This window comes from Oreochromis aureus, linkage group 14 (assembly GCF_013358895.1).
Source record: "Oreochromis aureus strain Israel breed Guangdong linkage group 14, ZZ_aureus, whole genome shotgun sequence".
In the NCBI taxonomy this organism is placed as follows: domain Eukaryota; kingdom Metazoa; phylum Chordata; class Actinopteri; order Cichliformes; family Cichlidae; genus Oreochromis; species Oreochromis aureus.
Window position 1 is genome coordinate 8,092,204 of NC_052955.1, and position 13,862 is coordinate 8,106,065.

Here is a 13,862-nt window from a genome sequence, read left to right on the forward strand (position 1 = left end):
TAGCTTGATCAATAAACACTAGTGACCAGTTACACTGGACGCCATACACAGCCATAACATTGTCTCCATCATGTTTGACAGTGTGGTTTGCTTCAGATCAACAGTGGTTCTTTTTTTTGCCTATACTTTTAACTTCCCATCATTCTGGTACAAATTGTACCAGATTATTCTTTTGCCCACTACTAAAGTTTTAGGGCTCATGTTAATTTCTTACTATTTTATTTTATTATTATTATTATTTATTATTTATTATTTTTTTTAAGAATACAATGGCTTTTTCCTTCACTTGCATCAACATTTCTTTGTACCTCACCGTGAGAATTCCAGCGAGAAACTACCGAATACATGTTCAAAATGTTAATCAACTCCAAATTTTTTATGTGTTGAATCTGTCGTAAAATAATGAGGTGTGCAGCTCACCTGGTTGTGACACTGCATGTTAATCAATTTTCCAATTACTCTGGAGGCTCGGAAAATGTAGGACTATGTATAGAAATGGCTATAATTCATAAAAGGTCAGTGTAATACTACTGTTAAACCTCTTGGATTAAAGCTAAAATTCTGCACTACAATCACGTCTTATTGTAACCATGAAAAAAGGAACCCCAAAAGCAGAACTATACTTCCAATAGTAAAAAATAATATAAAATAGTAATCAGTAACACATTTGGCCAAATAGCCCAAATGATTACTTAAAACCTGTTAAATAACCTAAGTTTGGTTCAGGCATGCTTTTTCAATCGGAGCTGTTTGTCCACACTACAGAGCAGTCCATGGGCCGTGGACATTTGATGAACTGTGAACAGCTGCTTAGGGGAGCAGCCAATAACTATTGTATAAGGCATGTTGACAACTGTCTATGTTTTCTCAGCAATTATAAGTAAAACAAAAACTCATCTAGAATTTCCAATAAAAACAAGATAGTGCACTGAAGCCTTGTGTCTAGGCACTTTCGGTCATTTGTCGTGTTATTACTGAACAAATGGACAAAACAACTGTGGTTTAAACCAGTAGAGACAGATGATTAGAAAGCTCACAATGTTTATTAGAAGGATAAATAAAAATACACTTTCAATTGGCACCACTTCAACTTAATTGGCATGCCTTTCAGAGAGGAGTCCCTGCTGAGCTCTACCCAATCCTTCCTGAAACAGCTCCAAACGTGAGCTTGCAAGTGTTCGAAGACCTCCTCTGGCAGACCATCTTATGCCAGGTGGTCCATTACCAAGGACGCAGTGAGAGCGAGAAGGGTAGCTGGAGGCAGGAAAGCAGGGCTGCAGCAGAGCCTGCACCCCCTGCTTGCCCAGCACCAACCAGACCATGAACTCTTTTAATTAGAGAGGATGCGGCCTCAGCACCTATCAGGCCCCTCTCACAGCTGCATGCTCATCCATAATGCATGGCACAGGTTATAAAGGCCCTTTCCCAACATCCCCCAATTGAGAAAGAAAGGATACAAGCAAACCAATTACTCAACACATAAAGAAAGCCCCATAAATTCACTAACCAGGTGCGAAAGTGCTAAGTGGAGATTACTGTGTGACAATATGGTAAAAAAAAAGTTGATGGGAGATGTGGGATCTTAAGAATGAGTTGAACAAGAAGTGCATAGTGTTTGCATATGTCAATGTAGGGGAAAAGCATGGTGTGTGCACATGATTTGTTAATGCTGGCTGGATTTACAATGGGAGGAGGCCAAAATAGAAGGAAGGAGGAATGCCATACCTTTCACTACCTTATCCAGATAGTGAGCTTGGGAGATAAAAGACAGGACATATAAGGGAGGTCTGAACAGTGCCACTTCCATGACAGGACAGCAAGGCAATGTGTTAGTTTACAGTACAAAAGGTAATTAAAAAAGACGAAAAATGCTGACGTGAAGCATTACATGCATGCACTACAAGCAACACAACAAACACGAACCAACACAGAGGAGAGAGATGGAACTGGAAAAAAGGCAGGGAAAGCTGTGGAACACAGAGAAAGAGAATGAAAGCAAGAAAGAGTCAGAGGAAGTGAGCAAAAGGATAAAAAAGTGAAATCTGTCACTATTTAGTAACTGCTGAGATCGGCAGAACGTCTCAGGGGAGTGTTTAAAAGGCAACATGATTGATGCACACGTTACTTCCCTTAAATCTCTTAAGCGATATTGCACAGGAGGTCAGGATGTTCAACAAACGGTGCTTTTAATCTTCAAACACCTCTATAGACGATAAGGTCACCAGAGGCTTTGCCAGCGCACGGGCCAAATCGGATCTCCTGCGCTCCACAGCTTGAGGCTCGGGGCCAACGTGGAGCTCTCGATAATGAAAATTGATTCAAATCGAGATCTTTAGCTTCTAAATAGACGACATGGAAGAATATTCTTGTTCAGTGGGGATCTCAATATGGCACTTATAAAAGCCCCATCAATAATGTAAAGCCAGTGTATAAAACATTCACAAACTGAGTCACGGCTCATGCAGTCCGGGTTCAAAATATGCATGAGACTGCTGTGAGAAAAAAATCTTTGTCCATTTGGCACCTTGCTCAGTAACAGCTGTCAGCAAACAGTGACAGAGCTTTAGTTTAATTCTATTCCTATATTAGTAACACAAAGCTGACTGCTGTGGACCTTATTTTAACACATACTCTGTTTGGTAGTTCAGTTTAGATGAATGTGTCATACTGTATATCACTGAGAACAACAACACTGAAGTAAACATGGAGTAAAATACACTTTGGGTATATAAAAAAGTACTAGAATACTAGCGCATAGTACTTTCTTTTCCTGAAAACTATAACTGACAACACATAAGTACACAAATTAATTTTCTGTGCGACTGGACAGAGGTGCAATTTCTGCATTACACCTAACTTTACCTGAGATATTTTATCTTAATAAATAAAAGCACTTGCAACAGGTTTATATTACAGCATATATAAATGTATGTAATATGCATAGGTTTAGATTTAAATTACTTTATTTTTCAGCATGGCTTCAGTCTAGCTAGTGTCACCTCTATTGCTACAAATATTTTTGAACTTGTTCCACCCTGCGGTGTAGTTTGGTGAATTTTGTGTCTTCCACAGTAGTCGGGGAAAAAACTTGCTTATGGCATAAGGTGAATCAACTCATAAACTGACATGTATGAGACTAACCGGCTGGTCACCGGTCCAGGCTGCCAGCCAACTGCAGTCTGTGGTCAATCGATTGGTACATCTTTTATATAGTTCTATAAATCCATTCAAATAGCTTATCCAATATTATCAAGAGAAGAGAAGAGAAGAGAAGAAGAAGAGAAGAGAAGAGAAGAGAAGAGAAGAGGATGCATCCATACATGAACACAGAATGCCAAAGTTGCAGTCTTGCAAAGCAGACGTCACAGAGCATATTCTGTGGATTTTCTCCGATGTTTAATGGAGGTTTGACAGCGTTGACACAAAATATCAGAAATATCAGAAAGCTAACTGCATTAAAACACTTCTCTTAATGACCTCACGTTAAAATGAAGCTGTCAAACCTCAGACATCCAACAGCAGAACTACATTATCTTCATGCCATCCTTTTGGCAGTGGGCATGTCAAACAAAGAGGACAGGTCACAAACAGAGGTCAACTACTGCTTAGTTATGATAACAACTTGGGGGCACTGTGATGTTTACATATTACTGCAGCCACCAGTTCCCGGTGACAGAAAAATGCTCACAAAATGCTCACAGCGGGAGTGCCACCTCCATCAAAGCAAACATGCTGAAAGCACATTTTCAATCTAAAGTGTTGTGTAGACCATGCTGCTCTTTTAAATTATAAACTATTCTCTTTTTTCACCCCAAAAAATAAAAAAAGTCCGCCGAAATGATCAATCCATGAACTATTCCTAGCATAGAACCACTGCAAAATACACAGCATATAATGACTCTAGTAGGCTGAAACTTTTTACTGGCTTATGTGAGCCAAGGTTTTCAAGAAAGCTCTTGACATTCAGTCAAGGTTTTGAAAACCTAACTTTGCAAGTGTTTGGAGGGGAACAATCGCTAGCATAAACACAGTGAAAAGCGGTGGTTGACCTACTCACAATGACTCACGTGTAAGCATTTGAAATTAATAGTAAATGGAAAGGGAGCAAAGAAAAAGATGAGGAAAAGGATGAGTAAAATGAAAGGACACCTTAGCACATTCCCACATTAAAATGCATGAAGGCAAGCTTCAGATCCTTGAGTAAACCTGTTCATGCTTTACTGAGTTGCACAAATTCAATTAAGCATGCTTTTCCCACTCTTCTCCACCTAGACCCTTCCCCTCACATAGGCAGGCAGAATGTCAGTCTTTGCCTTTGTTGGCCTCCCAAACCCCTCCCAAACACAGAGACACCACCCGCCCCAACCAAACCCAAAACCTATTCCCATCTTACCAATAGTGCAGTGTTCTCCGTTCCAACCCGGACTGCATTCGCATTTGCCGTCCTTACAAGTGCCATGTTCGTTGCAGCGTGGGTGACACGCCCTCTGGTCACACCCAATGCCCATCCAGCCATCGTCACAGCGGCAGGTGCCCGAAACACAAATGCCATGACCACCACAGTCCGATGCACAAATCTCTGTGGGAGACAGAGAAATAGAAAGGGACAAAAAAAGAGAGCGGGGGGAAGACAGACAGAAAGAAAAGGAGGGGGGGGTGGAAGTGGGATGGAAAGGGAAGACAAGGCGGTGATGGGACAAGGCGACAAGGGTGAAAAAAAGACAAATCCAGAATTTATTGTCAAGCAAAGGCAGCCACGCTCCACTACCTTGTCTGATGGCAGCTGAATAGAAATTCCTGCACCTCATAAGGGGCAATCCTTTTTGACAATACAAATCTAATAAGTCCATTACCAAGAAAAGACAAGGATTGTGGCAGCCTTAGCAGACTTATTCTTTTCCTCTCCTCTTCTCCTCTTTTGTAAATTTAGCTCTTTGTGCTACAAAAGGCGTAAAGAGGAAAATATGCTCAGCCGAAACTTTTTGTAGAAATGGCAACAATGTCAGTTCTGCCATTTTGATTAAACTGTAAACTTTATGTCCCTTCTTGTACACGAAGTGGTCAAAGCTTTGCCACATTTTCTACCACGGTCTACAGGAAGGAGGCAAGATTCCACAAAATGATTTGAAGCAGAGGATATGAATACACTGGTTTTTGGTGGGGGAGGGGGTTCTGCTTAATTTTCTCTAAGTGCTGCACACGAGAGGAAGAAGTACATTGACCCAATGAAGGAGACTGAAAGACAGCGCTGCAGTAAAGCCTGGCTGATGCTATTGTGTGGCAGCTGAAAGACCTCCCTGACTGGGTGTGATAGAGCCTGGGACATTACCCTCATCTCATGAACTCGAGGGAGAGTATGACAAGCTGAAAGCTCAAAGAAATTAAACACTGACAGATTACTTATGAATCTCATTGAAATGTTAACCTCTTTATTAACTACTTTGTAATAAAAGGGGCTTAGCAGTATGGGCAACGATGAACAATAGCCATGTATTCCTGGCTTATTAGCCAAGCCAATTCAAATTTGACCACAGGGGACCAAACTGGAGGTAAAATCTTGTAATAAGTCAATTACCGCCTTTACAGTGCCTATTTTGCCATTGTTACAAATTAAATCAGAGTGGTATTTTCAGCCACAAACCATAACATGGCATTACCAGCTTAAAAAGCTGTTATCAGAATCACTCTCTTCTGCTAATTACAGCTCAGCACAAAGTATGCAAATGCTGATTTTCCATCTGACTTTTGATTTTTAGGTAAAGTGTGCTGGCAGTATTAGTGCCTGACAGGCTGCTTATGCACACCAACATACAAACAAACGGAAATCACATGCAAACACAGAATAGTTAGAGCTTATGAATCATTTGATGAATAAAATATTTGCTGTCAAGCTATACCTTCTACGTCCTCTGAAAAAATAGAGTTAAGAAGGAAGTAGTAATGAGCATAGTGAACATCCTGATTGAGCTCATGAGCACAATATTTTTTTAAAAAAATCAAGAAAAATACAAAACCCCACAAAAAATCCCCCCTCCCATAAACTCAACCAGTTATTACAACACACAGTGGTCAGAGAAAACAGACTCAAACTGACTGTGAGACAACTGTTCACTTGGAACAAAGTAGAAACCTTTAACATGATAAAGATCCAATTACAGCCTGCAGGCAAACCCTCATTATCCGTGGCCAGAGGAGCCCACAGTGAGAAATACCCCCATTCCCATGATGGCAGTTACCATTTGCACTAAAGGACAGAGTAAACAAACTTTCCTCTGGGTGGAGGAATAGCAAAAATGGCATAAAAACACACATATTAAAGGACATAAAACCTCAGGCATTGTTTTATGGCTGGTAACAGCATTATACCAGCCGTGCTCACCTAGGCTGTACTGTCCCAAAGCCACACAAGAAAACGAGTTTCTGACTTAAAAGAATAGTGCAAGAGGCGATAAAGAATCTTGAAAAATGTATCGAAAGCTTTCCATCTTTTTCTTTGCCATGTCTGAAAGGTTATCGGTACCAAATATACTACCCTACCACCAAGCTTAGTGTCGTATTAGACCACAGAAAACTCTACAATGAGCAGGATAAAGGAGAATAAAAAGCCAGCTCATCATCATTTACAGAGCTTTTTTTCTCTGTGAGGCAAACTCAGACTAACTGCCCATTTCCCCTTAAAATCCTCAGGATTACCTAATAGGTCATTGCGTCTGCCTAGAATATAAAAGGATTCATGAAGCAAAGCGACTGGTGTATTAAAATAGTCTTTTCGAAAATATTTTCTGAGGATCCAAATCGTGTGCAAATGAAAATACTGAATGTTGTACTGGTCCCTGTATAAACAAATTAGAGCTGGAGCTCTCTGAAACTTCCATCTGCTACAAATACAGTCAACAAATATAAACACATTTATATGCCGAGAGAATTTTTTAATTCTTCAGGTTTAGACAAATAAAAAAATACAAGATTTTTTTTTTTATGTGAATTAGGTTAGACTGCTGAGAGTGCAAATCTGATGTTACCTACGTTTAACGGCACTTTAAGAATCTACTGCTAGTTTCAATTTAAAAAAATACTTCTTGTAACCTATATTGTAAAAAACACAAAACCTTTTTTCGTGCTTACATCCTGTAGAAGGTATATTCTAGCTATGAAACTGTATCTTATGCTGTTTCTACACTTTGATTAACAAGAGAGGACATTCCCCATGGACGAGATGAACGCAATGGGAACAACGCTTCAGAGCAGGAAGAAAGTACCATCAGCTGTGAACCAATGCACCGATGTAAAGAAATCCAGAACTCAAAAAAAGAGCGAAAACTTGCATTAGATCATGGCTCTGACAACATCTCTGTTATCTATGTCTTTCTTTTTTCTACAACTACAACCATTTGTAAGAGAATTACATTTAGAGCCAAATCAAAAGAATTTGATAGCCATCCAAGGACCTCCTACTGATCACTGATGAGAATAATTATGGCTTTTATGTGAGCCATTTTCTTTAAAGAAAGTAACAAATATTTACCTCTGTAAGGATAAAAGCAATTACCAAAGGTACACTGAACAGAGCGCTTAAATAAGCAAGAGTGTGATTAGAGATTAACTGAAAGAGATATCAAGGTATTTTGTTGTTGTGATCCATTAAACCTGAAAATTATTATACATATCAGCTATAATTATATTAGCTACTATAAGCCTGCTACTGTATTCACTCACTGTGCTGACCAGATGCCAAAATATAACTAATAAACTACTTCAGTATTTACATTTTGTTTTTTCTCTCTGTCTTTGTAAAGCTACATTAATAAGTGTGTATGTCCTGCTCATATTCCTCACTAAGAAACATTTAACTGAATTGAACTGAAGGCAACATTTTCTGTGAATGCACTGCCTTTTTTTTAACTTGCTAATCAGAGCTAAATCAGCACTGGCCTGTGAAAAGGGCTCCCGCCAATATTTACTCTGTTTTGAGTGAAGTACTCACCTGTAGCACAGTCGTGGCCTGTCCAGTTGGGATCACAGCTGCAGGTTCCTGTGTCTGCCAGGAAAGTTCCGTGTCCAGAGCACTGGTCCATGCAGGAGGCCCTAGGGCTCTCACATCCTGGCCCTCCCCACCCGACAAAGCAGTGACACTCTCCCTGGACACAAACCCCTCGGCCTGAGCATGTTGGATCCAGGCAGTCCACTAAAAAGGTTCCAAAGAGAGAGTGTTAGACACACTAGTCACCTGCTGTTTCTCTCTTTCAGAGGCAACCTGGCATCTCTATTTGAGCCAAAGTACAATGGCAACTGGAATAGGCTGCAGTTCAGCTGCAGATGCACTCAGCTTAGCTCGTGTCCAATGGGGGTAAATTCAAGGAGGTCCATCTTGTTTTCAAAAATCAGTGACAAGATTTACAGAGAAGCTAATTAAATGGCTGTTTTCACAGTATGTCTCATGGCACAAAACTACAGGTACTGCCCACGCTTGTGCTGGCACCCTCCCATTATCTCACAGCAAAAAATCCTCTCAGAGAGCGAAGGCTGTTTAATAAGAGCATGTTTCTCACAAATGAAAGCCACCATAATGCATAATTCAAAGCTGAATAAACCAAAACCATTAACAGAATGTAGAGGAATGGTAAGGAAAGCCTGGGGCAACAGCCAGACCTCTAGGCAAGACTAGATAGTCAACTCTAGTTTCTAGACAGTTTGAAGAGTTTGCATTTGCTTCCCATGCAGTGGCTTTTGTACACTGTCTCAAGTGCACACCGTACAAGTTCAATTAGTCAGCAAATATCAAATTAATGCCTTCCCTTGACGTGCTAAATGAGTGTTCACTTTGAAAGGAACAAGAGTTGTGGGGGAGTATGATCACAATATTAACGTTTTTTTTCTCTACCAAACAATATTTACATGGTACACACAGATGGCAAACGGGCACCAAGCAGGAGCAATGTCTAGTCACTGTGAGCTGTAGGCCGCGCCATGGCAGCTCCCCTTTACCATGACATAAATGGCTATAAAGGCTGTTATAGTAAGACAAACAGGATCTCTTGCCTCTTAGCAGATGGTTTGGGCACAAGGCACAAAGATCAGAGGCTAACTGACAAGAAACTCTCTCCTGGCAATTAATCATTCTGGCTGAAGGTCATACGGAAGAAAGGTAAAAATGTTAAAGGGCTCTCGTCCACATTCCCCTCCACTCCTTATGGCTAACGCTCCACCTAAAATAGAATGGGGGCCTATGGATGTCAGAAACCCCCATTTATCAAACTCCCAGGGTCCATTTTTCATCTTGAAATGAGAGGCTTCAAGAGCTGACAAACACAATGGCTCCTTCAATCTTATCTGGTCAAGCCTTATCCAGCAAAGGATGAATCTGAAGTTCCCAGAAGATTAACATCAGACTTTTTGTCAGAATTTCAGACAATAAATGGACTGTTTCCATTAACATAATGCCTTATAGCCATGATTTATACAGGAAAAGTCACCTAGGATGCGGATTATGAACTGTTATGGCTATAATGCTCTTCATAGAGGATGTCCTGTCTTTACTACTGAACCAACTTAATAGCCATTCCCATTATGAGTATACTTTTTAAAATGTCAAGCACTAACAGGCTAAGATGGTGGTTAAAGCAGCCACATTATGTAGGATTTTATTAGTTTAGGATACATAACCATGACATATTAAAACAACCACCTTCTTCACAGTTTTCCCCCTTGTAGCCAGGGTTGCAGATACAGGTCCCCACAATACAGATCCCGTGGTTGCTGCAAGTGATGTCGATGCACTGGTTGGTGGGAACGTCACACTCCGAGCCCTTCCAGCCGCTGTGACACATGCAGCGACCTTTTAGGTATTGACCATTCCCACTGCATAGGACTGGACAGGCAGCTTTGAAAAGAGCAGACAGCATACATCCATCTGAATGGACTTCTTCATGCACAAAGAATAGTGAGTGTTTGCTAAAGCCTCGCTCTGACAATGACCAAAATGTTAAAGGGTGTCCTGTCTGGTAAATATTATTTAGCACAGACTACTGTACAGATGTGCCATATATTCTAACAAAAGCAGCCAACAAATATCTAACATCTTAACAATGGCTGGTAAGAAAATAAGAACAAAAGTTAGCTGAATTAAAGTGTCAAGCATGGTGCTGATCAACACATGGATAACAGATGGCAGTTCAGTATGTGTAAAGAGGTAACAAAAACAACCTACCATCATTCTAACACACTGCCTGAATTTGTTTTTATGTGGAGAAAAACTAATAGAGCCTTTCTTTAATAACTGAAAGAATGAGTGAATACTAGCCCTATAATCTAAAGCTTTTTATAGAGTTCTTTCATATGCAACCCAATACTCCAGTATGAGTACTGAACCATTTCAAGTATTACTGCCTAATTAAATAAAACAGGTCTTAAGTACAACTAAAGCAATTGTGGAGTAAAATTGTTTTGTTCGAGCCATGCAGAGAATATAAATTGGAAAATGCATCTGAATGATTAACAGAGGTAACATGAGTGAGATAGTGACTCACCTCGCCCACAGTCAGGTCCTTTGAATCCTAAAAAGCAGTGACATGTTCCAGCAATACAGTCACCGTTCCCAAAGCAGTTACTGGGACAGTCATCAATAGAGTCTGCAAGAGAGCAATCAAAAGATTTTCTGAGTAATGTGGTTTGAAAAACAATTTTACTCCCACTCATTTTCTTTGGGTTGATTATTATCCCTTTGCTAATGACAGTCATAAGCATGGAGGATCCAATCCTGTCAACATTTCTTTTTCAATGCAAAACATTTTGAGTGTTACTAATGTTTCATACCAAATATGAGCTTTCACTAAAAGGGTACAAGTTCTGATTATTCAGGCTTCCACGAAAAGTTACAAAGGAATTAAAGCCTCTTAAGTACCAAATGTACTAGCTGCCTAATTAACTCTTTTATGGCACAGTGTCTGCAACTCTGGAACCCGCATTTATCTGCTGTGACTGGTAAATCTGACGGCATCGTGAGTTATTCTGTGATCTCAGTTTTACACTGTAAGTTTTTCTTATAAATTACAGTGTCATTTACATTTTGCATGCAGTGTTTGGATGTGGCCATTGCAATTAACTGTATGGTTTTAAACTGAGGCACTTTGATGCAAACAATCAGCAAAGCACGCACACTCTTTCCAAGCGTTCCTCTAGCAATCCCTCTAACTAAATCAAATTAATTGGCAAAACTGTTATTTGTACTACAGAACCATGTCCCGGCACTTGCTTTTATTAGAAATAAGACTGACCACTGATCTCTGCAGACAGCAGCAGGAATCTGAAGCACAATGCTCACTGAATTAAGCCTGAAATGGTGCTGAAAAATATTCAATCTTGTCCATTGCCTTCAGGCAGCAGAAACTCTGAGGCAAAACTTACAGAACAAAGAATCTCTTGTGCTCCACAAATGGCTAGAAATGTGAGCCATGGATTCAGCTTCCCTTTACTCTGGAGAGTCAATCATCACTGAGGATGCAATGCAAGACCGAGAAAAAAAAAGACAAAGAGAGGAGGGAGAAAGAGATACAGGCAGACCAGAGATACAGCAAAAAGGAGGAGGAGTAGGCAGCGAGCAGAGAAATGCTGCGGATATCTAATGTGCTGCAGGCTTGCCTTTGCCATTTTGGGTTAGTGAAGGGATGCAGGAGAAACTATCCTCTGGCATGGTTGAGGCAATCAGCACTTTGGTGGGGTTTTGATGGCTTCCAACAAGAACATCTAACTATAGCAGCAGGCTTGGACTTTTTTGCTCAAAGCTACAGAGACCAGCAGTGTAGGTAGGGCAGTGATTGAAGGTTAGGGAAAAGGAATATGATGCGAGCTATTAAAATTTCCACCTAGATTTACAATTACATTCCAGATTTGCACTTTATAAAATAGATTCACATAGGTTACAATCATAGCCCATTATTTTTCATAAAGAAAGGCTTTGAGATATTCAAACGCAATATCCTGATATTTGAATACCAGCATCAATAACAGAGGTTATCTTATCTATATCAGAGATATTTGTTAGGTGAGCAACATCGTGACTCATACACATTTAATTAAGTAATCATGAACTGGAGTGCTCCTGTTCTGAATGCTGCAGTTTAGTAGACTGCACATTGCCCATGTCTATTGGCTGATTCCTCTGAGAGCATGGAAAGGAGGCCCTGAATATCTCTTAGCCACACACTCAACATAGGCCAGCGCATAAATCATGGATTCAAGCAGAACTTCATTGAAATTCATTACCCTTCATATCAGGGGAGCTAACTATTGTGTGGGTCTCCAGTCGGTGAGGACAGAGTAGTGCGCAGTAGGCAAGTTTAATCAGCGACTTGCCATGCTCTCTAAGGTTGCTCAATACCTTTGAATGATGGGTGGTTGTGTACAGAAAGAACTTCTGCTGGAGAGTTAAACAGGATATAGAGTAAGACAGTGGTGCTGGGTTTTTGCTTCCCTTTGCTTTGCTTCCCTGTATAGGAAGCCGTGCCTAGGCTGAAGCATTTCTGGCACCAGGCAGCAGGGACAAATGGCTTCATGCTCCAGAGGGTTGTGATACAAAACATTCAGTGGGACACATTTCACATTGCCATGGAGTCACAGCCAAGTAATGAGGAGCAACCCAGATTAAAGACACGGACGCTCCATCCCCCCAGATATATTATGGCATGGCTATGTGCACCAAGAAAACCTTTCATTTGCTGCACATAGAGAGTACACTGATGGCAAGGAAAAAGATCTATATATATACTTTTTTTCTATGAGCATTGTCAGAAACACAGAAATAATTTAACTTTTAGTGTCTTTTAAACAATGCTGCTGGTGTTTCTGAGTGTGTCTGTTCGATATTGTTCACATATATTTCTATACCTGGGCTGTTCTATTTGAAGGTCAACTCCATTTCTCCACGGCTCAATACAAGTGAGGCAGTTGGTAAGATTCAGTTTCTGCTGAAGGGCACTTAACCGGTGACCCATTTTAAAAAGGGCCCCTCTGCCTCCCTCTGAGCTCCTGTGAGCAGATCAGCTCCAATACGACTCAATAGAGACACCCCACCCCAGAATACCTTACCTAGTTATGTTTTCTCTTATGTAAACCACAGGAGGGCTTCATGCACACCCAGTTGAGAAGAAATAAGCAAGAGTAAACATACTGCCCTGACTCCCCCTTTTTGTGTCATATCATATATTAAGTATTGAATTACAGCTGTTGTTGGCACAGCGGGAGGGCATAGTGCATCTCTTGCCTGTCTCCACTTGGTGTTGAGGACAGCTTCTCATCGATCTGCTGCCTGGCACAGCCCCTGTCACAGATGGACTCTGGCCCAGGAGCTTTTAATTAAAGAGCATGTGAGAACAGCTCCCAGCTGCCATCCCCGTGAAAGTCGACACCTTAGGCCCTCTCACACCTTGCTTGATACAGCAGTGCTAATCAAAGGTGCTTTAGGGAGAACAAAGAGGAGCGTACAAAATGAAGTCACCTCCACAAAGAAGGACGTATGTCTGAAACACAGCCGCGTGCCACACACAGTTAGAGTCGGAGGAGGGAAACATCTTTCCTACAATGATATATGGAAAGTAGATGGAAATTGGAGCAAATCGTGATCAAAACTGGCACTAGCAGGAGGGTACAATCATACTTTGAATTGTATGCAAATGGTTCTGAGAAGCTGGACCCCTGATTCGCTTGGAAGACACTCAGGGTAATGAGGATATTATGATCTCTCAATGCCCTACTCAGGGGCATGGTGGGATAGCACTGATGTCCTGATTTTGTAATATTCAGCATCACCTTGATTAACCTGCACTTTCCTTGGCTCTTAAAATCTCAGTGTTTCTGACTCATGGCCC

At 40.8% G+C, this 13,862-nt stretch overlaps 1 protein-coding gene across 1 annotated transcript in view; it reads right to left on the reverse strand.

The window, feature by feature from the left end:
• Positions 1 to 13,862, reverse strand: part of tenm4 (teneurin transmembrane protein 4) — a 154,429-nt gene that overhangs the window by 54,783 nt on the left and 85,784 nt on the right. Inside the window, 4 exon segments of the mRNA XM_039597960.1 lie at positions 4,394 to 4,579; positions 7,985 to 8,185; positions 9,686 to 9,880; positions 10,527 to 10,628. Of these exon segments, the coding sequence (XP_039453894.1) occupies positions 4,394 to 4,579; positions 7,985 to 8,185; positions 9,686 to 9,880; positions 10,527 to 10,628 (684 nt within the window).